The 24,826-nt window shown below is 36.6% G+C and overlaps 1 protein-coding gene across 8 annotated transcripts in view; it reads left to right on the top strand.

The window, feature by feature from the left end:
* Positions 1-4,902: 4,902 nt before the first annotated feature.
* The window catches only part of LOC132378379 (lisH domain-containing protein ARMC9), a 116,341-nt gene continuing 96,417 nt past the window's right edge, over positions 4,903-24,826 (top strand). For all 8 annotated transcript variants that reach the window (XM_059945298.1, XM_059945272.1, XM_059945305.1 and 5 more), the window contains exons 1-5: positions 4,903-5,010; positions 6,950-7,034; positions 7,843-7,968; positions 12,691-12,861; positions 15,981-16,136. In XM_059945298.1, coding sequence (XP_059801281.1) covers positions 6,984-7,034; positions 7,843-7,968; positions 12,691-12,861; positions 15,981-16,136 — 504 coding nt within the window. In that variant the 5' untranslated portion in view covers positions 4,903-5,010; positions 6,950-6,983. The remainder of the gene's footprint in view (positions 5,011-6,949; positions 7,035-7,842; positions 7,969-12,690; positions 12,862-15,980; positions 16,137-24,826) is intronic.

Here is a 24,826-nt window from a genome sequence, read left to right as displayed (position 1 = left end):
AATAGCAGTAATTTAATAAACTTACCCAAAACACTTACTGCCTATCTTCCCTCTGCACTCTCAGTCCTGATGCAAGCTCTTGACTCAAAACATCAAACATCCTTTTGCCTCCATTGAAGCTGAATGAACCACTGGGTTCTTCCAGAGGTACATCTATCAACGCTGTGCATCCAAATAATGCATAAAGTTCCCTATAGTCTTTATTTTTTTATTGTATGTTTGTCAAATATTGTCTGACTAAGATGGCACTGGAACAATGTACATCAGCAACTCTCTGCAAATCTCAGGGATCTATGTGGTGGCATGTGTGTACTTGCTTAATTTTACTTTGAACTTTGAAGCTTTACTTTGTATATGTAAAGGGGGTTTCTTCTTTTTTCTTTGTTACTGTGTATGTAATCAAAAGGGCTTCTTTGTTTTGTTAACTAGCAGGAATGCTCCTTTGTCGCGAGAGAGTGCTGGAAGCTTGTTTCGGTTAAAATTTACTGATAACGAGAATTGTATTCCTCTGTAAACCAAATGGGGATTAATGTTGTTCTTTCTTCTGAGTCTGTAAGCGGTTGTTGACGGGCTTTTGGGCAGATCGGCGCGAGGGGGTTGAGAGAGAGGACGCAATGCTGTAAGCTGGGCGAGGAACAGACCCCAAGCGGGGGTCCAAGGCCAGGAGGTACTCTGAGGAGGGGGGATGAAGCTAGATGTGCTTGGTTGACCACTCGGAGGGTCCTGAGCTGCGAGTCGAGTTCGGAGGGGATTGAATGGTGGCCAGAAGACTTCAGTAATTGAGCTCCAACGGTTGCGCACGAAGTGGTTTGGACTTTGATAAGTTTGGCGCCTTTTCTTTATTTTTTTCTCGTCATATATACTGTATCGTTATTAATCACTTAGTTATAGTAACCTTTATAAATTGTACTCATTTAATCGCTTATGGTGTACTGTCTGTTTTTGGGTGAGGCGGGGACATCACACAGCATCCACACCAGCTGATTACCCAGTTTGGTGGGACCGAAGGCTGCTCCCCCCCTAGATGAGAACGAGCTGAGCGAGCCTGAGGTGACCCGGGGGTTACATATATTTATATAATGTCTGTATTCAGAACTTCAAAAGTTTGTTTTGGTCTATATAGTACTTTGCACCTATGCTCCTTTCACTTATTAGTGACTTTTGACAGCACTACTCATTTATCTTTTGAATAATTGACATAAAGGAATATATTCTTCATGAAGCACACTGAGATATTTAAAAATGATGCAATAAAGCACGATTTTAGAACATTTCTTACTTGACTAATGCATTTCATGTAAAGCTTTTTCAAGGTACTTCAATAAATCTATTGAAAGTATTGTATTAATTTTCTGAGTAAAATACAGCACATTCTTTAATGTAGTCATCAATCTTAAGGAAGGATAAATCTGTAACCATAATGAAAAAGCACCATCCAATGGACTAAAGCCAAATATTTCAAACCCATTTTGAGGTAAGACAATTATTCAGTTTTCTCATTTCTGTGCAGACAACTAAAGCATGCAAAACACACTAAAAAAAAGTTTGCTAATCTTCAGTGTTTAAAGAGGAATATTGTAATTTCATCACCTTTGATGTTATGCTACATTAATATTATTTAAATCAGATCAATGTGTTTGTCCATTGCATTCAATTCAAATAATATATGATATCCACAAGATATTTTTGTAGCAATCAGCTTTGATTAGCATTTTCATTTGACTCAAAAGCTGGAATCAATTTGTGTGAATCATTTATAATCTTTTGAGTGACATCTTAATAGTCTGGGCTATAGATCCAGGATTCAAGTCATTAATTCATTTTTCAGTTGTCGAATAAAATTTAAGCAAAATGCTTCAATGGGCAGGGTGCTCAGGAATTGGCAAAGAAGATGCAGTTTTGATGCTTTTCAATAGTAACCATAAATATAGATTAATGCTGTTCCTCTAACTAATCAATATAATTGTTAATTGGTTACTGATACGGTTTACAGTCAATTTCCATGAAATGAAGTAAAAAGCGCATGTCGCACAATGTAATTCCACCAAAATTGTAAGAAAAGATTATGTCTTCCTGCTTTCTTTTTGTAATGGTACATATCTGGCAGAAGAAAGATTGACAAATCGGGCTGATCTCAAGTTCAAATTGTGCATTTAAAAAAATAAGAAATAAGATAGATTCTTTCCTTCTCATGTGTTTATCTAATTTCCATTAAATGAGTTAGTCTCCTTTCAAGAACTTGACTCATTTTGTTCTCTGTGGCAATTCCCAGGATAAATTCCAGAAAGATAATTTTTACACAAAACTTATTGATGTATACTTACATTCAACAATGCACATAACTGTTTCTCTTCCAGTGGCATGCTGGAAATTGACAACTACTGGATAAATATCATGTCATTCTGAGCCTGTTCCTTTACATCAAGACACTGCATTCTTTCTGCTATTTATGCAGGACTTCTGTGCATTTCCAATGCATAGACAGCAAGCTCTCAATGATACTGTGAATACTTCTCCATTTTAAGCAGTCTTGGCCTCAAAATTTCCAAGAATCAGTGGGAATATTACACAATTTCAAGGACACTTTGAGCACATCTTTGAGTCCTTTCCTATCTGTCTAGTAATCATTTTCTGTGACAGAGCTGGGAGTAAGTTATTGGACATGCAAACAAATGTGACCCACTCAATGGAAGATGATAACCAAAACTATACGTGGTACTCCAAGTATAAGATAAACAAGATTCAAAAGTTCAAAGTAGAGATTTGTTTTCTTGTAGGCATTCACAGTAACTACAAAGAAACACAGAAGCAATTAAAAACCACACACAGCAAATATGGACAAACAACCAATGTGCAAAATACAACAACTTCTGAAAATACAAAAAAAAATTAAATATTTAAGCAATAAATATTGAGAACTTGAGTTGTAGATTCCTTAAAAGTGAGCCCATAGATTGTGGAATTAGTTGAGCATTGGGGGTGAATGAAGTTATCCCATTTCAAGAGCCTGGTGGTTGAGGGGTAATAATTGCTGCTGAACCTGGTGGTGTGGGACCTGAGGCTCCTGTATCTCCTTTCCACTGGCAACAGTGAGAAGAGAGCATGACCTGGATAATGGATGCTGCTTTTCTGTAACAGTGCTCAAAAGATCCTGTCGAAATATGGTGATAAATTTAGTGGAGCAAGAGCAATTAGAAACAATGGGTCAAACAGGATATCTTCGGTTTGTGTTTCTGGGGTAGGAGAAAACGGCGTTACAAGATTTGGGAACCATCGGTTTGGAGGCTGTGGAGGGACTATCTCCTGATCTGTGGTGGTACAGGAGACAGTGGCCTATGACTATTTGTAAGGTCATAATCCAGGGGTCAGAATGAGGAGGTGTCGGAGAGCTGCTGTCTAGCCTGCAAGGTAGAGCTCAGTCTGCTTCCATCATGGCACTATTTACATTACTGAGGAAGGGTAAAAGTTTGTTTGCAGCTGAGGAATATCTTATTAGAAATTAAAACAGCTGCAATATATTACAACATCTCCTGTAAAAATACCATTCCCTTTAATCAGTTCCTTCATGTTCACCACATCTGTTCCCAGGATGAGGCGTTCCTTTCCAAAACATCAGAGATGTCCACTTTCTTCAAAGAACAGGCGTTTCCATTCCTCCACCATTGATTCTGCTCTCATCCACACCTCCTATATTTCCCAGACATCCATCTTCCCAGTACCTTAACAGAGATGGAGTTCCACCTGTCCTCACCTACTACCCCACAAGCCTCTGCATCCAACGCATCAATCTCCGCAACCTTCGCCATCTTCAACAGGATCCTACCACCAAACACATCCTTCCCTCATCACCACTTTCCACAGGGATTGTTCCTCCCCACACTTATCTCTGCAAGCAGAAGAAGTGCTACACCTGCCCATTCACCTCCATTCAGGGCTCAAACAGTCTTTCCAGGTGACAAAACACTTCATCTGTGAATCTGTTGGGATCATCTGCAGTATCCAGTGCTCCTGATGCATCCCAATCCAACATGTTGGTTCGTAGCCTCCTCTTCTGCCACTCTCATGTTGGAGGATCAACACCTCACGTTCTGACAGGTAGCCTCCTACCTGATAGCTTGAACATTGATTTCTCCAACTTAAGGTAATTTTTCTCCTCTCCCCTTCCCTCTTCAATTCCTCACTCTGGCCCTCTTACCTCTTCTCCTGACCTGCCTATCACCTTCCCCCACCCCACGCCATGCCACCCCTCCTCACCTTTCTCCCATGGTCCACTCTCCTCTCCAATCAGATTCCTTCTCCAGCCATTTAACTTTTCCACCTGCTGCTTCCCAGCTTCTGACTTCATCCCCGCCCCCAGTCACCTGGCTTCACCTGTCACCTTTTAGTTTCTGCTCCTTCTTTCCCTTTCGTTTCCGGTCAAGATGATTAGTCTCGGTCCGAAATGTTGACTGTCTATAAATTTCCATAGATGCTGCCTGGCCTGCTGAGTTCCTCGAGTATTTTGTGTGTGTTGCTCTGGATTTCCAGCATCTGCAGAATCTCTAGTGCAACACATTGTTGTGATGTTTTAAAAGATTTATAGTAGTTCATGTCATACTCCCCTAATCTCCGAGATGGAGATACAAGAGTCAAATCACTTTTTATTGTCATTTCGACAGTAACTGCTGGTACAGTACACAGTAAAAACGAGACTTTTTTTAGGGCCATGGTGCTACATGAGACTGCAGATGCTGGAATCATGAGCTTTTAATCTCCGAGGAGTCAGGAGCGGGTTCCGCAAGTGCTGGGGAGTGAAGTATCTGCAACCTTTGCACTCGAGTCCTGCCGCCATCCTTCTCCACCCTGGCGCCGGGTGGAGGTCCGGGTGCTTTACGACACTTCACGACGAGTTGCGTTGTTGTTGTTTGCCGTGTGTTTTGCTTACCGTTGCCAAGGAGCCGTTTCCGGCGAACGGCCGACTGCCGGTAACGGTGCTTCGTTGCACGGTGGCAAAGCTCAAGTTATTCATTTGTAAGTGCTTTAACATACGGTGGCCAAATAGCTGTTTTGCATTGGAGCTGAATGGGGATTGGTAATTATAAACAGGATGGGCCCGATTAGCTTGGCCGCATGTTTCTAACGCCTCATTCAGTTTATCTGGAAAGATCAGTTTTAAATAACGTGAGATTTTCTTGATTTGCATGCGTTTGTTCTTCTTTCGCGCTTTATAATTGACTTTTTTCTGTAGTATTGGGAGAAATAAAGACGTGTTCTCTCTTGAGAAAGGTGCGGCTTTGAAAAAAACAAGCATTAATAAAATAAATTCCATGTTACAGCATCACAATCCGTGAACTTCCTGTGCTACAACACAGCGTGAGCCTCCCTACACTGGTCAAGAATGACCATCCTTTTCCCTTGCCAATGATGCCAACACCAAATGAGTCAAAATAAAACCAAATAAGGTGATATCCTCGTTTAAGAAAGGCAGATTATGTCCCGATGAAGGGTCTCGGCCCGAAATGTCGGCTGTTTTCCCCCTTTATAGGTGCTACCTAACCTGCTGAGTTCCTCCAGCATTTTGTGTGTAATGCTCAAGATTTGCAGCAGCTGCTGTTTATATTCACTTCCATAATTTTCAGCCACAAAGGAGGTAGATGGTCATATTCAACTCCCACCATCGCCCCCCCCCCCCACCACCAAATTTGCTTTGGCAGACAGGAGCATATCAAAGGAAAGAGTTCATCTAATTTTCATCGCTCCCATAGTGCCAAGTGACCAACAAAACAAAAGCATAGGACAACAATGGTGATGGGCTTACATTCTAGGGCATTTGTTTTATACATTAAGCACTGCCTTTATTTCCTGTTTAAATTAAAACAGTATCTCAGTTATATGAAGATGGGTACTTGTTATTCTTTCAGTATTCATTGTATGATATATGCAGTTTGTTTTCAAACATGCAAGATATTTGTTTTACATTTTTGTCAATTGTGTGTGTGTGTGTGTGTGTGTGTGTGTGGGGGGGGGGGAATATTCTGATCTACAGATACTTTTTCTTGACACTGTAAATTTTTTTTACCTGTAATAAATTTTGCCAAACTCATCTGCTGGCTTTTAAACAATAGAAATAGAAGGGGAACAAAAGAATGAATATGAAATGATGTGAGAGAGTCTGGTGTGCATGATTGGTGGCAATACAGTAGCTTCCCTTTGTTCTTTGTGTTATACATCTCAGAAATAGGCATTTTAAGCTGACCAAGGTGCCACCTTGATTGAACTAATTTCTTTTGCCGATGTCCCTCTAAACCTTCACTATACGTGATCCTGCCCAAATGTCTTTTCTGTGTTCTAATGATATCTATTTTGACCACTTTGATTGGCAGCTCATTCTGTATGACCACTACACTAAATCCCTTTTACATCTTCCTGATCTCACGATAAACCTTTGGCCTCACTTAAGGCTACCCTGCCCATGGAAAAACACTGTCCATCCACTTTGCCTATGCCCCATGACTTTATAAATGTCTTTTATAATAGCATTAGGTTTCAGGAATTTCCAGCATCTGTTGATTCACTCATGTTGCCTTTGAATTCACTACTGCAAAGCCTCTTCCAGTGATGCAAAGGGTTTCAGCCCGAAACATCGTCACTACCTCCTCCCATAGATGCTGTCTGGCCTGCTGAGTTCTGCCAGCATTTTGTGTTTTTATTCAGGAAATAAATGGTCTTTTCTCTGATTTCCCTAACTTCATGACCTCCATGGTAAATACAGATAAAATGCATTTACTCACAACCTTATCCATTTCTTATGACTCCACACGTAGGTGAGCATACTAGTCCTTAAGGACCCATTCTCTCCCTAATAACCCTTTTCCTCTTAATATACTTATAAAATCACCTAGGATTCTCCTTTATCTGATCTGCCAGATATATCTCATATCCTTATGTGTATTTTTTTGTTTTAATATAGATTGACTATGAGGTGATAGTACAATTTATGGATCATGGGGGACAACTTGACGTATGAAGCTGAACTAAATGGTTTGATAAAGGAGGTAGGTTGGAAAGAGTTTGCCATTTTGGACGTTAAAAGATTTCTAACCTAAATTATTAACAATAAGTCAAATTTACACTGTCCTTGTCACTTGTGAAGTAAACATTACAAAAAGTTCAATCTTGGCCATGTCAGTTGATATACCTGTTGAATGAGTTTAATTACTGATGGGCAATCTCCTTGATTCCTGGAATTTAACTAATACAGCCTGGTATCTCATTTCCACAGATTAGAACTGTTGTTTCATATCTTTAAAATGCAATATTTTGAAATAAAAATAATTATGTTTCCACATTTTTCCTCCTCTCATTCTTAGTCATTTTTTGTTCCCCTATAACCTTTTTATTTTCTGACCTTGAGTAGGAATTAAATTTCTGTGCTCTATATTTCCAAGATTTTTCACTTTAATTTCACAATCTGTAAATTTAATTATTGTTCCAGTTAATTGAGATAACTAATTTCACTTGTTGTGTCTGTTTCAGATATTGCTCTTTTAGGCGCTTAACATGAGAAAAGTTAGAAAACCTAATCATATAATAAAATTAATTACAATGCCCTGCCACAGAAAACTATGATCCCTGATTATTGGGAAACTGGTTTGAGGAAAGGGAGACTTTTAGTACAAATTGACACCGGTGAATGCACTAATTCAAAGAAGTGAAATCTTAATTTTCATCCTATTCTCATTTTGAACCTGAGATAACTTTGTCTTCTCTTGCTGTCAAGAATAATAACATTTACCATTAATCATTTTAATGTTGACACTTTTAATAAATCTACACCTTAAACTGTTTATGTTTCCTATGCAGTATTTAAAGTTTGCAGCTTTTGAAGAAACAGTGAATGCGTTTGATGAGGAATGCAAGAACAAGGGAAAGACCATCCCAAAATCACCAGTGAGTGCTGGCCAAAATTCAAAGACATTGCTCATTCAGGTAAAACGTGTTCTTTGTACCATTAAGTGAGATTTGCTTAAGTAAAACGAACTGCAGTTAATATTACATCCTGAGGTATTTTGGAAAAATTTTATGTATTCAGTATTACAATAAGTATCTTATAATGAAACATGTTTTTAGGTATATTGATAATGACATAATCAATGTCATTATCAGGCTGCATGGCACACTGATCTGAAATGTTAGGTTGCATGGGATTTGGGTGAACTAGTGAGATAGATTCAGAATTGTCTTAATGATTGGAAGCAGATGGTGATGGTTAACATCCAGTTCTCCAAATAGAGGCCTGTGATGAGTAGGGTGCCCAAGGGATCAGTGTTGATACCACAGTTATTTATTAAGCATGTAAATGTTTTGGATATGAATGTAAATTGCATGATTAGTAAGTTTGCTGATTATATTAAATTAAAGAATCATGTTGAACTGTACTGAAATATACCTTTTTTGTTTTAAATTCTGTGTTTTTGATTTCTTTTTGTTGCTCTTTGATTTTTATTTTGCGTGTGGGGGATTTGATACTTTGATTGGGTTAACTCCTTGGTTCTTTGTTTCGTGACAGTCTGTGGGGAAGACGACTTTCAGGGTTGTATACTGCATACGTACTTTGACAATTAATGTTTTTTGAATTTTGATAGTAAAGCAGGTTGCAAATAATTGCAAAGAGATCTTGATTGATTAGGGAGATGAACTGAGGATTTCAATTGAGAAAAGTTGAGCTGATGCATTGTGGACATTCAAACTGGGGGGATAGAAGTTAAACAGTAAATGACAGGGCACTGACAGGTGTGGTAGAACTGAGGAACTTGGAGCACAAGTGCACAGTTTGCTGAAAGAAGGCAGGAGGGTGATGAAAGCCGTTAGCATGTTGACCGTCATCAGTCAGGACAGAGACTTTATGTTGCAGTTATATAATTTGTTGGTGAGGCCACACTTGGAGTATTGCCTGCAGTTTTTGAGACTCTGTTATAGGAAAGGCATTGCTAAGCTAGAGAGGGTACAAAAGAAAGTTAATGACGATCCTGCCTGGACTATAGGTCCTGAATGACTGGGAGAAATTGGCCACACTGATCTTTGTTCCTTAGTGTAGGACAAAGAAGGGTGACCTCATATAAGTTTATAAAATCATTCGGAGCATGGATAATTTGGACAGTCAAAGTCTTCCCCAGGTTTGGGGATTTAAAAGAAACCCGAGGCATCCAAACCAGGATCAGCAGTCAGACTGATCTACACCTACACCCACTAACATCAGCCTGACTTGATTATTTTCTGTCAGTCACCTTAAGTGCAGTCTAGCATCGCTTTTAAGGACATACAATCAATTTATTAATATAAGTTGTCTTATGTATTTCTATTTATTGTATTTTTTTGTTATTGTTTTTTTTGGGCTACATCAGATCCAGAGTAACAATTATTTTGTTCTCCTTATACATGTACAGGAAATGACATTAAACAATCTTGAGAGGTAACCTCTTTACATAGGGTAGTGTGTACTTGGAATGAGCTGCCAGAGGAAGTAGGCAAGATGGATCCAATTGCCATACATAAGAGGCACTTAGAATAGGTACATGGGTAGGAGGGTTGTGTGGAACTGGAACCAGCAGTGGTTGGCATGGACCAGTTGGGCTGAAGGGCCCATTTCATGCTGTATTGCACTAATATGTTAAGTGGCTCACTCCTTACTTTTCAAGAATGTGATCAAATGGATAACTGAGGCTCCAGTATGACTCAAGCTTGATACCATCTATGACAAAGCCGCCAGTTTGATTTTTCATTCCATCCACTGCCCTATATATTCATCTGCTTGATGCGAACTGCCAACTGTATTACATTTGCTTACTAAGTCTACTTTGATAGTATCTGCCAAATCCATAGGCAGCAGGTATATGAAAACTTCCCTTCAATTCTGACTCTGGAAATACATTCCTTTTCCATCATCACTGGGCTCAAGTTTTGGAACATCCTACCCATAACTTTATGGGGATATTTTCACCAGAATGTTTGTAGCAGTTCAAGAAAGTAACTCACCATGCTGTTTAAGTCAGTTGGATATAAGGAAAAAATACTGATTTTGCCAGTGATGCCTATATTCCAAGAATGAATGACAAATAAGCTGATAATCAAATTCAAAGTTCAAAATTTATTATCAAAGTGTGTAGATGGCAACATATACTACCCTGAGATTCATTTTCTTATGGTCATTCACTGTAAATGGAAAGAAAGATAATAGAGTCAATGAAAAGACACACAACCAACACACACAAAATGCTGGAGGAACTCAGCGGTCCAGGCAGCATCTGTGGAAAAGAGTACCATTGATATTTCAGGCCGAGAACCTTCAGCAGGACTGGAGAAAAAAAGATGAGGAGTAGAATTAAAAGGTGGGGGGAGGGGAGGGAGAAGCACAAGGTGATATGTGAAACTGGGAGGGGTAGGGGTGAAGTAAAGAGCTGGGAAGTTGATTGGTGAAAGAGATACAGGACTGGAAAAGGGGAATCTAATAGGAGAGGACAGAAGACCATGGAAGAAAGAAAAGGGGGAGGAGCACCAGAGGGAGGCGATGGGCAGGCAAGGAGATAAGGTGAGAGAGGGAAATGGAATGGAGAATAGTGGGGGGGGGGGGGAGCGTTACCAGACGTTTCATGCTATCAGCTTTGTGGCGACCCAGACAGAATTTAAGGTGCGGATCCTCCAACCTGAGTATGGCCTCATCGCGACAGTGGAGGAGGTCTTGGATAGACATATCGGAATGGGAAGTGGAATTAAAGTTGGTGGCCACTGGGAGATCCTGCTTCTTCTGGTGTAGGTGTTCAGTGAAGCGGTCTCCCAATCTATGTCACGTCTCACTGATATACAGAAGGCCACACCGGGAGCACTGGACGTAGTATATGATCTAACAGACTTACAGGTGAAATGTTGCCTCACTTGGAAGGACTGTTTGGGGCCCTGAATAGTAGTGAGGGAGGAGGTATATGGGCAGGTATAGCACTTGTTCCGCTTGTAAGGATAAGTGGCAGGAGGGAGTTCAGAGGGGAGGTACGAATGAACAAGGGAGTCACTTAGGGAGCAATCCCTGCCGAAGGCAGAAAGTGGGTGGGAAGGAAAGCTATGTTTGATGGTGGTACCCTGTTGGAGGTGTCAGAAGTTAAAGAGAATTATATGCTGGGCGTGGAGGTTGGTGGGGTGGTAGGTGAGGACAAGAAGAACCCTATCATTGGTAGGGTGACAGGAGGATGAGGTGAGGGCAGACTTGCGTGAAATGGAAGAGATGTGGTTGAGAGCAGTGTTGAAGGTGCAGAAGGGGAAGCCCCTTTGTTTGAAAAAGGAGGACATCTTTCTGGAATGTAATCCTTAGAGCAGATGTGGTGGAGAGAGAGGAATTGAGAGAAGGGAATGGTGATTTTACAAGTCACAGGGTGGGAAGAGGTATAGTCCAGTTGCTGTGAGAATCCTTGAGTTTATAATCAGTAAATAAGAAGCGGAGTCAAAGAGATCAAGAAAGGGAAGGGAGGTGTCGGAAATATGCCAGGTAAATTTGAGGACAGGGTGGAAGTTGGAAGCGAACTTGATTAAGTCAATGAGCTCCACTTAGGTGCAGGAAGCAGCACCAATGCAGTCGTTGATGTAGCATAGGAAAAGTGGGGGACGGACACTAGTGTAGGCTTGGAACATAACCAAAAAAGACAAGCAACCATGTGCAAAAGGCATCAAACTGTGCACGTACAAAAACGAACTAACTAACTAACTAAATAGATAGATAGATAAATAAGCAAGCAAGCAATAAATATCAAAAACATGAGAATTGAGTTCATAGGTTGTGGGAACAGTTCAATGTTGAGCTGAGTGAATTTGCCCCCTCTGGTTCAAGAGTTGATGGTTGACGGGTAATAACTGTTCCTGAAGCTAGCGTTGTGGATCCCTAGGCTGCTATATGTCCTTCCTGTTGGCAGCAGCAAAAAGAGAGCATGACCTGGATAGTGGGGCTCCTTGATGGTAGATGCTGCTTTCCTGTGACAGTGCTCCATGTAAATGTGCTGAATGGTGGGGAGGGCTTTACCTGTGATGGACTGTGCTGTATCCACTACATTTGTATTTCTTTTCCATTCAAGGGCATTGGTGTTTCCATACCAGGCCATGATGCAACCAGTCAGAATACTTTCCACTGTGCATCTCAAAGTTGTAGATAACATGCTGCATCTGCATAAACCTGTAAGAAAGCAGAGACCCTCCCATGTCTTTGTAACGGCAGTTATATGGTGGACCCAGGACAGATCCTCTGAAATGATAATGCCGAGGAATTTAAAATTGCTGACTCTCTCAGCCTCTGATTCCCTTATTGAGGACTGGCTCGTGGACCTCCAGTTTCCTTCACCTGTGGTCAATAATCAGCTGTTTGGTTTTGATGACATTGAGTGAGAGGTTGTTGTTGTGGCACCATTCAGCCAGATTCTCAATATCCTTTCTACATGATGATTAGTCATCAGCTTTGATTTGGCCCACAATTTAAATATGGCATTGATGCTGTACTTAGCAACACAGTATAAAGTGAACAGAGTGGGGGGGGGGGACTAAGCCCACACCCTGTGGTGCACCTGTACATCAAGGGATCCCAAAGTACAAGAACAACTTCTTTTGGAAATCATTATCTTCATACCACTTCTTTTTAAAGCAGACAAGTAACTTTGTTATCCCATTTTTCAACAGAAAAATTTACTTGAAGCATTTGATGAAGGAAATAGAAAGGCATTCTTCAAACTTTGGGAGCAGTACATTTCACCTCATGCTGGAGAAAATAATCAGCTGCTTAGAAAGCTGGAGTTTCACCTTCATGTTCATTTTGCCATTTATCCTTTGAAGAATACTCGTGGAAAACCTGTAAGTTAAATAAAAATACTGAATTATTTTCTTAATTTCCATGTGACAAATATATTTTTACAAAATTTTGCTGAATTTTGTACTTAAATTTACCTGTACCTTTCTTTTGTAGAGGCTTGGAGGGTTATAATATTGTTACAAAATGAAATAGCTCTAACTTTTTTATTGGATAATACAGTACTTTGTTCAGCATTAATTAAGCTATTTGAGAACAATTTCTTTTTTTAAGCTTTGTATTTTAACAGTTAGAGCAACCATATAGATATTGATTAAATCAAAAGAATAAACTTCAAGAAACAAAGTCTTAATGTTTGACCAGAATAATAAGTATCGAGTGTGAAGGGGGCATTTAATCTGTACATTCTTCACTTTCTTGTATTTAATATTAAGATCATTTTAAGAAGCAACTCTCAAATTGAGTAGTTCTTCACACAGACTTAAATTACCAGTTCAAAATGTACCTATAGCATGTACTTAAATCACCTGCTCAAAATTGAAAAATATGTGTCTTCACATGTTATTTCTATGATGTATTGCTCTTTATTTGTCAATAGACAATCAATATGGTTGACATTTGCCACATATAGGGCATTTGTATCTTAATACCAAAGCAAGTAGATATTTCATTGTCAGCAATGGGCTGTGTTGAGGTAACAAAATTTATCCAGCAGATGGTGCTGATTTATCTTTGTATTTTTAATAGTTTCACATTATCAATGAAAAATTCAAGGTAACTTTCTTGATTTTATTTGTAAATGTTAAATATGGTAGGAACGGTCTAGTTGTTCAAGGCATGTCATAACAAACAAAGGTCTTGGGTTCAGTTGTTACTGTTTTGAGGTTGGTTTAACTTGCCACGTAGGGTAACCAAAGGAAATGATTGCTTTGGTGAGAATTCAGTGGACTGCTGATTACATAGAAAACTATCATAATGTTGTGCTTGTAATGATGAGGGTATGAGAAAATTGGATTTAACAGTTTTTTAAAAAATTACAATGCTAAAACATTACAAGATAACAGTGTTTGTTGGTTAAGTTGACGATTCACCTTAATATCCTCCTGATTTCCCCCATTATCACTCCATCTCTATCTATGTCCTACCTTATGTCAAGTTAATTCATATAACTATATAACAATTACAGCATGGAACCAGTCCATCTCGGCCCTTCTAGTCCGTGCCAAACGCTTATTCTCACCTAGTCCCACCGACCTGCACTCAGCCCATAACCCTCCATTCCTTTCCTGTCCATCTTATATAATATTAAGGAATGGTTGTGCATTCTGAATCCCAAAACCAGTTCCAATGTCATTCTGGCTGCAATGGCATAGACATTTGCTTTCCAATTCACTGTATCTCTAGTTAAGTCATTTTAATAGAGATGCAGCACTTTATCTGCAATAACCTATTCTATTCTTCATTCCCTGTCTGAAGGGATCTTGGTGAAAATCCGAATAAAAAATCAAGTGCACAAAATCTGAAAAAAAAAACAACAACAAACAAAACGGTGGGAACTCTCAGCTGGTCCAGCAGCATCTTTGGAAAGAAAAACAGTTAACATTTCATGTCCAAATTGACATCAATATTGGACTTACTGCATTTTCTACCAGTTACACATCTGTGATGAGCTCAACGTTTCACTCACTATTAGTGCAACCTAACTTATAGGCATGGCTAGGTAACCTAATCCACAGCCTTGCTTATTGCAACACATGACATAGACAGAAAAGCATGATCACCATCCATCTTCTCCATTAACCCACTGGATCTGGTTTTGTTCTGTTTGTACTGTCCATGCTTTCACTACTTTGCAACAAATATCCTCCATTATCATAATTCTTCCTATACCCATTTCAACAAGGAAGCATATATTAAAAAAAACTTTTTTAGTATTGGGGTCCGTATTTAAATTCAGTTTGCAAGCTCTTTTTGGGGTATTTAACTGGTTGCATTGTTTGTAATGTTTTCAAATTTGCTAGCACGGCTTAACTTCTGGAAATGAAGTTTACAGAATCTGAAAAATCCTGTATTTAGATTTGAGTTTGAGAGGCATCTGATCATGTGATAGCAGGGAACTTAATATAATGGTGGTGAACGTTTTTTAAGCAGTTTTTTAGCTCTATAAGAACATAACATACATTTTAAAGTTGTATTACATTGTACCTTTCAGTAACAAGCAGTCACATTGCCTTGGTTGATGTAAAGTTGCTGCTATAGAAGATGAAAGTGATGAATTGTAAAAGAATATATTTTTGATTTTTTTCTGTATTTGTAAAATCACAAAAAAAATTGATAGACAAGTACAGGTAAAACATGCAGTTCAAAACTATCTCAGCACTTAATAATGTTGTGTTTGAGATGGAACTTCTGTGGTACCTAGCTGACTGTTATGCTGTAAATGGAGTACCATTGCCAAGACTGAAAATGTTCTTGGAGTGGAGATCATGCCCAACCTGATCTGCAAGGCTTGTTCTTCTGCTCTGTATTATCCAACTTACACATTCTTTATTCTATGTCTTCATCTTCTGACTGTACCCATTCACTTATTAAACAGATAACCCTGTTTTATAGCTTATTCCCCATGGTCACCCTCATTTTACCTTATGATAGGCATGCCCCATCCCCACATTCTTTGCAGATTTACAAACTGCTTTTATCTCATTACAGTTCTAATGAAATGGCCTGACCTGCTGAGCCTTTTTTAAGCACTTTCTGTTTTTTATTGAAAATTTCCTCTTAACTTACAGTCATAATACATAATTGTTCATTCTTTATCATTTCTTTTATGAGAAGCAGACACCGCCACTTCTGCAGACTATTAATTTAGATGAACACTATTTATCAGATTGATATACATATTACTCAAATATGCAGTAGTGGAATGAAGCATAAAAATTGATAAAAGTGGTTAGCTACAAGAAATTAACATAATTATTTAAAATATATGTTTCTCATCCTGTAAAAGAAAATTTGGTAAAAAGTGTAGCAATGGTTGATTGAATGGAAGACATCTGACAGCATCTCAAGAGTCACATAAGTCGGAGTTAAATAAAGTGTGTTTACTAAATTGAAGTAATGTTAATTGAACCTCCTTTTGTTAATGCTAATATCTTTTCAACAGGACAAAGATGATTTGGAAGAAAGAACTTCTCATTTCAAAACATACCTGGAAACTAGAGGTGCAGCATTAAGTCAGACAACAGAGTTTTTGCCCTTTTATGCACTGCCATTTGTCCCTAATCCCACAGTACACCCATCTTTTAAGGAGCTTTTTCAGGTATGAGCTACTTTATACTGTAGTTTACTGGATGATGGTGGTATTTGGATATATAATAAGTTCATTACATTTTTATGGTATTTTCTTTTATAGACGGGTTAAATCTCAAAGATCAGATTTTCCCCTTGGAGCCTATAAAATAAAGAAATCTCTATTGTGGGGAAGTGTATGCTAATAGAACTATTAGCTTTTTTCTCAGGATAATACTAAGATTGATGTTTCTTGTGTCACAGTACTGCCTTTTTCCCCTTAATAATTTCTCTGAGTATTTTTTTGTATGTCACTGTCTTTTTCATTGGTTCATTGAAATCGTAAGACAATATACCAGTGTCCTTACTACTGCTTGTAATGCTGCTGATGTTTAGGACAGCAATGAATGTCTGCCATCTCTGGCAGTGTTCAGGGCTTCATTTATCATATCAGTAGCTTCCTCTGGGTTTCCACTACTGTCAGTCATGCAAGGCCCTGGTGGAGACTCAGAAGTATTGAAACACTCAGATGTAGAAAGAGTCTTCATTGCTGTTTCAGTAACAGTTTTGTTTGCCCAGTCAGGGTTGTTAGCCTGAGTTGAACCCCTGAACCTGGATGACCGGTGGACCACTCTTAGTCGTTTCTTTACACTTTGACCTGTTTAGCATAGATGACCCTTCCAAGAGCCAAAGCATAAAGCTCTGACTCCAGTCAGCATAGCTGTCCGAGTCATTGAGGTATGCAAGCCTCCAAGCTATGACAAATTTGTCGTCCTCTTGGAGGTACCAATGTCCAGTATAATGATAACTGAAAGCAAAATTAATTTGTGTTAATGGCAGTCATTTCTTGAGATCAGGAATCTGTATGAAGAACAAGTCTGGCAATTTTTATTTTAAATTTTGTCATATTAATTTTTTTTACATTCTTCGCGTTAACTGATGATCAACAAGAAAGTGTTAGATAGTAATTTCACGTGTTTGGCCCATTGAAGGGAGCAGAAGGGAATTCTGGGTATAGCACCAGTCATATGTAAAACTGATGAAAGTGTCAACCAAGTGAACAGTACAACATATAAAAAAGGAAAAATAATCATTGGATTGGACTGAAGCTTTATCCAGCCATCTCTAATTATGATTGATGACCAACCGTTAAAACACCTAACAGAAGAAGAGATTCCAAGAATATCCTCAGTCTCAACAATGATGATGCCCAGCATTGTGCAAAATAGATCTTGGCTTCTCTCCAGCCTCTACCATCACAAAACTCCATGACATTACCTGGAATGAGCAGACTGGGGGGGTCAGCAGGAGACGCTCATGGAGTGAGCACTGTTTCAGATTCGCTCTATAACCTTTACCTTTTTTTAACCTATGATCACCCTTATTTAACTTAATTTTACCTACACCAAAAGGTTCTTGCTACTTTTTTGGACTTATCTTTAAGAGTCTATTGTGAATTTTGAAGAAGTGAGTACAGAAATGGCTTTGAGATCTAAAGGGCGAGAACCCGGGAAAGATTCCAACGGGAACGGAAGGAAAAAGAAGACCGATCCTAAGCGCACTGAATTGACTTATGAAATGTTATTGGAGCTTTTAAATGAAAAATTTGAAGAACCACAAATTTTCAAACAAGATATAAAGGCTTTTCAGGATTATATGGATAAAACTGATTCAGTAGTTAACCAGCAGCAAGCTCTAATCGCAACTTTGCAAGAGGACGCTCGGAAGCGAGACTTGATCATCGAAAAACTGGAGCAGAAATTATCTTCGACTATTAAACAGGTGGAAACACTTAAAGCCAAGAGCGTTGACTTTGAAAATCGGTCCAGAAGACAGAACTTACGCGTACTTGGTCTCCCGGAAGGTATTGAACAAGGGGACCCCTCGAAGTATTTTGCTCAACTTTTAAAGGATGTGTTTCCTTCTGTATTCCCAGACAGTCCTCCATTACTTGATCGCGCCCACAGAATTATGCGCCGATCACCAAGTTCTGCATCTAAACCACTGGTTGTAATTGTCCGATTTCACTATGTGCATGTCAAAGAGCAACTTATTCGTGTGGCTCGGCGTTTAGGGATGGTCAAATTCCAAGAATTCGATTTTCGATTAGTGAAGGATTTTAGCCCAGAAGTAATAAAGGCAAGGCTTTTTAAACCTCTGATGTCCAAATGTTATGAGAAAAATCTAAAACCTGCACTCTTATACCCTGGGAAGCTCAGAATCTCGCCTCCGAATGCACCACGGCATGTTTTTCTCTCCACATCTGAAGCTCAAAGCTTTCTGGATGAGCATTATTCTACTGTTTGACTCTTGTTTTTAATAAATGAGTGATTTTGATCATTACAAAACAGTTTTTGTTTCCGAAACCAGATTTTGTTTCCGGCTATTGGTGTAGGTTTACTCTATATTTTATATTCTAATTAAAGTTTTTTTTTCGATGTGCTAATCTTTTTATTTTACTTACTTTAACCACTGTACTTTATCTTTGGTCATTATTATTAATCCTTCGAAGGTGAATTTTTTTTACTAAGATGGCGGTTTCTTCTGTAAAATATTTTTTGCTTTTTTTTTGATTTTGCCATTTTTTTCTCGTCTTCTTCCTATAATGCACTCCTTATCACAGTTTAAATTTTTTTGGTTTGTTTGGGTTTTAACCTGATTTATAAGTTACTAGTGATTATATTCTTTTTGTTTTTTTTACTAGCAATTATATTAAGAAGTTTGTTTTACTGTAGCGATCATTATTTTTTTTGGAGTTTGGGTGAATCTTTTTTTTCCTTTATATATGGAGTTGCCTTCTGCTGATATTGGCGTAGATTTAGTTTAATTCCTCTTTCTTCCCAGCCTTCTCCTGGCTTGGGAGGGGCTTTCTCTTCTTGGGTGGGGGGTGGATTTTTTTTCTAAATCCATTGTTCTTTTTATCAGTTTTTTTTTCAGTTTTTTCATTTGGGCTGATTTTAAACTATTAAAATGTCCGCGATGTCATCACTTCCGGGTCCGCCCCTTATTTTTTTTCCTCTTCCGGGTGCATGAGTTCATAATTTGGTTAACCCTTTATATACCATAGGGTTGATTTCAGAAATATGGCTCAGACCATTAATTTTGTCTAATGGCTTAAACCATCTGATTAAACGGAAAAAGATTTTCAAAGTATTCCAAAGACTGAATGCACATATTATTTTTGTACAAGAAACTCATGTGAGGAAAGAGGACAATCATCGTGTTTTTTAGGTTTTGGAGGGATCAACAGTACCATTCGAATGCTAAAGTAAAGGGAGTTTCAATTTCTATTGACGCCTCTATTGCATTTGTCCAACACGATATTATTTCGGATCCGAATGGCAGATTTTTGTTAATTACTGGATTACTTTTTAACAAAAAGGTTGTTATGGTTAATGTTTATGCTCCAAATGTGGATTATCCCGATTTTTTTAAGTCCTTATTTACTTCCCTACCTAATCTAAATGAATATAGGTTAATAATGGGTGGTGACTTTAATTGTTGTTTAAATCCTTTGTTGGACAGATCTATATCTACTCAGACTTTACCTAATAAGTCGGCCACATATTAATTATTTTTTGACTGATAATGGAATTTTTGATATTTGGAGATTTCGGCATTCTAAGGACAAAGAGTTTTCATTTTTCTCACATGTTTATCATTCTCACTCGAGAATTGATTATTTTTTATTAACTCTTGTTTTATTCCATCGGTAATTGGTTGTAATTATGATATTATAGCCATCTCTGACCATGCAGCATTAAAAATTTCTATTAAATTTATGGATACAGCTTCTAGTGCTAGACAATGGCGATTTGATTCTACCGTACTGCAAGATCCGGATTTCATTAAATTTATGAAGGAACAGATCGATTTCTTCTTTTCAACTAATTCCACGGATGATATTTCTTGCGGAACACTTTGGGACACTTTTAAGGCATATATACGTGGACAGATTATCTCCTATTCCATTGGTTTGAGAAAACGCATTAAGAAGGAAACTCTTTTATTGGTTGATAAAATTAAAGAGATTGACAAGAAATATTCAAATGCTCCTAGAAAGGAGCTTTACAAACAAAGGGTTGAACTTCAAATGGAATATAGTTTATTACTTACATCTTCGATTGAAAATCAATTAAAATCAATTTATGCACCAAATGAAAATGATGCAAAATTTATACGAGAAGTTTTTTGAACTTGGCTGATGCACATGATAAAATATTAATAGGTGGAGATTTTAATTGTTGTTTAGATCCAGTTCTGGATAGAGCAACTAAAGGTGCTATACAATCAAAAGTAACAAAACTAACTTTATCTTTAATGAAAGATTTAAATCTGATTGATATATGGAGAAAAATTAATCCAAGAGAAAGAGATTACTCATTTTATTCAAACAGACATAAAACTTACTCAAGGATTGATTTTTTTTTATTATCAAAAAATATTCAAGATAGAGTGAAAAGTGTGGAATACAAAGCAAGAATATTGTCAGATCATTCCCCCTTGATAATGACAATGATAATGATGGATAAGGAGGAATCGATTTATAGATGGAGATTTAATTCAACTCTATTAAAACGTCAAGATTTTTGTGATTTTATGAAAAAACAAATTCATTTTTTTTGGATACAAATCTACATTCAGTTGAGGATAAAATTGTATTATGGGAAGCGATGAAAGCATATTTAAGGGGTCAGATTATAAGTTATACATCTAAAATTAAAAAGGAATATGTAGCTGAAATAGATCAATTGGCAAAAGATATCATAAAGTTAGAAAAAGAATCTTAAAGATACATGACAGAAGAAAAACCAAGACAACTTGTTAATAAAAAACTACAATATAATACACTCCATACATATCGTACAGAAAAAGTAATTATGAGAACTAAATATTATGAATTAGGTGAAAGATCGCATAAAATTCTTGCTTGGCAGTTGAAAGAACAGGTTTCTAAAACAATAAATGCAATTAGAACAAGTGTAAATAAGGTTACTTATAAGCCTTTAGAAATTAATGAAACTTTCAAAAATGTTTATACTGAACTATGTAAATCAGAATCGCAAAATAAGACTGCTGAGATAGATAAATTTTTATCACAAATAACCCTTCCAAAATTAAATTTGGAAGAACAGAAAGGATTAGATATGCCCTTTACATTAAAAGAGGTTGAAGAAGCTTTAGGATCACTTCAGAGTAATAAATCCCCAGGAGAAGATGGTTTTCCTCCTGAGTTTTATAAAAAATTTAAAGATTTTTTAATTCCTCCTTTTATGGAATTAATATACCAAGTGGAAAGAATGCATAAACTTCCGCAATCTTTTTTAACAGCGGTCATAACTGTATTGCCAAAAAAAATGATAGAGACCCTTTAAAACCAACATCATACAGGCCTATTTCTTTGTTGAATACAGATTATAAAATACTAGCAAAAATTTTATCTAATAGAATATCTAAATATTTACCAAAATTAATACATATGGATCAAACAGGTTTTATTAAAAATAGACAATCAATGGATAATACAACTCGGTTACTTAGTATTATTCATCTGGCACAAAAAAGAGAGGAAATGAGTGTGGCAGTTGCTTTAGATGCAGTAAAAGTATTTGATAGATTGGAATGGGATTTTTTATTTAAGATATTGGAAAAATATGAGTTAGGAAAATCTTTTATACAATGGATTAAAACTTTGAATACTAATCCTCAAGCTAAATGGTCAGATTTCAACACCATTTTGCTTAATGAGGTCAACTAAACAAGGCTGCCCATTATCACCTGCTTTATTTGTATTGGCAATAGAACCATTAGCAGAATTAATTAGAACAGATTCAGATATTGGGGGCTTTAAAGTTAATCAAGAAGAATATAAGATTAATTTATTTGCTGATGATGTTTTGATTTATTTAACAAATCCATTGCAAGCGTTGCAAAGATTATCTTTTAGATTGGAAGAATATGGGAAAGTGTCAGGCTATAAAGTAAATTGGGATAAAATTTTAAGAATTATTATAAAGCAAATCAACTTAGATTTATTGCGTCTTTTTTCGATGAAGAAAAATCGGCATGGATTAAAATAGAATTGAATAAGATAGGAGAAAATATACCAGAAGATTTTATATATAAATGGGAATCCAAATGGATACGGGAAAAAAAAGAATCTCCTATATTAAAACACTCGATTGATTTATGGAATAAGGTAAAAATAGATGATGAGATAACGAAATCTTTATTAGCAAAAAGAACTTTAATCCAAAATAGGCTTATTCCTTTTACAATGGACAATAAATTTTTACATAATTGGTTCCAAAAGGGGATTAAATATATAGGTGATTGTTTCGAAGGTATATTGATGTTGTTTGATCAATTAAAAAATAAATATAAAATATCAAATAACACTCTTTTCTGTTATTTTCAATTAAGAGCCTATTTACGAGAAAAGCTGGGACAAACAATGTTGATGCCAAAACCTAGTGAAATAGAAATATTGATTCAGAAAGGAAGAATTAAAAAATTTACATCTTGTATGTATAATTTGATTCAAAAGCAAATAATTAAATTAGGAATTCATAAATCAAGACAAAAATGGGAATCTGATTTGAATGTTAAAATTGATAGGAAAAATTGGTCAAGATTATGTTTTGATAGTATGAGAAATACAATAAATGTTCAACTTAGATTAATACAGTATAATTTTTTACATCAATAATATATAACACCACAGAAAATAAATAGATTAAATTCAAATATGTCTGACCAATGTTTTTGATGTAATCAAGAAATTGGTACCTTTTTACATTCTACTTGGTCTTGTTTTAAAATTCAACCATTTTGGATAAATTTAGGACTTTTATTGGAACAAATTACTGGAGTACAACTTCCACATAGTCCACTATTATTTTTACTAGGAGACATTGAAGAGACAATACTGAAACTTAAATTGAACAAATATTAGAAAAATTTTTTAAAAATTGCATTGGCAGTTGCCAAAAAGTTATTGCAGTTAGTTGGAAATCTGATTTATATTTAACTATGGATCGTTGGAATAATGAAATACATAGTTGTATTCCATTTGAAAAAATTACGTATAATTTAAGAAATGAATATGATATATTTTTGAAAATTTGGCTCCATACTTACAAAAGATAGGATTAAATACATAGGTCCTTTGAAGATAAAATTATAGTAATTGGGGAAAGTAAAAAATAAATATCAAAAATTATTTTGAACTCCATGGAGCATGTGGGGATCCTCCGATATCCAGGCAATCTTTCTTTTCTTTCTTTTTTCTTTCTTTAGGTAAGGGTTAAGGGGAGGGGGGAGGGTTAATATTATCTTTCTTACTTTTTTACTATTACATTTATTCTTCGTAATTTCTAAAATTTAATAAATAAATATTTTTATAATGTATGATTTTCTTGGGAAATTGAATTTTCCAAAATTATCATCAGATGATCTTTCAATATTAGAAACTCCTATTACGGATGCAGAAATTAAAGGGGTTATTTCCTCTATGAATTCTGGGAAAGCACTAGGTCCAGATGGGTATACAGTAGAATTTTAAAAATATTTTTCCTCTACTCTTTCTCCTTGGTTATGCAGGGTTTTTGAAGAAGCAATTAGATTGGGTAATCTGCCACAACCTTTTCATAGAGCTTCCATTTCTTTAATAATGAAGAAAGATAAAGACCCTACTGACTGTGCATCCTATAGACCAATATCCTTATTGAATGTAGATGCCAAGATCTTTTCCAAGTTACTGGCATCCAGGCTGGAGAAGGTATTACCTCAAATTATCTTGGAAGATCAAACTGGTTTTATTAAAAATCGCTATTCTTTTTTCAATGTTAGGAGATTATTGAATATTGTTTATACTCCTTCACATAGCACCTCAGAATGTGTCATTTCATTAGATGCGGAGAAAGCATTTGATAGAGTTGAATGGCCATACTTACTTACTGTGCTTGAGAAGTTTAATTTTAGTCAGACATTCATTTCCTGGATTAAACTGATATATCATACTCCAGTAACCTCACTTTTTACTAACAATCAAAGATCTCCCTTTTTTTGTTTATTTCGGGGTACTAGACAAGGCTGTCCTCTTAGTCCATTATTATTTGATATTGCTTTAGATCCCTTGCCAATTGCTATTAGAGAATCACGGAACATTTTTGGCATTACTCGTGGGACGGATATACATAAGTTATCATTATATGCAGATGATTTATTATTATTTATTACTGATCCTGAGTAATCCTGCAGTTATATCATTGTTGGCTCAATTTAGTAATTTTTCCGGGTATAAATTAAATCTTAATAAGAGTGAATAGTTTCCTTTAAATAGACAGGTTCCAATTTATGGAAATTTACCTTTTAAGTTAGTTAATGACTCTTTTATATACTTAGGGATTAAAATCACAAAAAATTATAAGGACTTATTTAAGGTTAATTTTTTAACCCTTAATTGATCAGATTAAATGTTTATTCACTAAATGGTCACCATTATCTTTATCTCTGATAGGTCGGATTAATGCTATTAAGATGATTATTTTACCCAAGTTTTTATATATATTTCAAGCAGTACCAATTTTTATTCCGAAATCTTTTTTTGCTAATGTTGATTCAAAAATTTCCTCATATATATGGCAGAATGAAAATCCTAGATTAGGTAAAAAATATTTACAGAAGGCAAGAAAGGAAGGTGGATTGGCATTGCCTAAT

The sequence above is a fragment of the Hypanus sabinus genome, chromosome 2 (assembly GCF_030144855.1).
Source record: "Hypanus sabinus isolate sHypSab1 chromosome 2, sHypSab1.hap1, whole genome shotgun sequence".
Taxonomy (NCBI): Eukaryota; Metazoa; Chordata; class Chondrichthyes; order Myliobatiformes; family Dasyatidae; genus Hypanus; species Hypanus sabinus.
The sequence above is the reverse complement of the archived record's forward strand: the minus strand, read 5'-3'. Positions and strand labels throughout refer to the sequence as shown.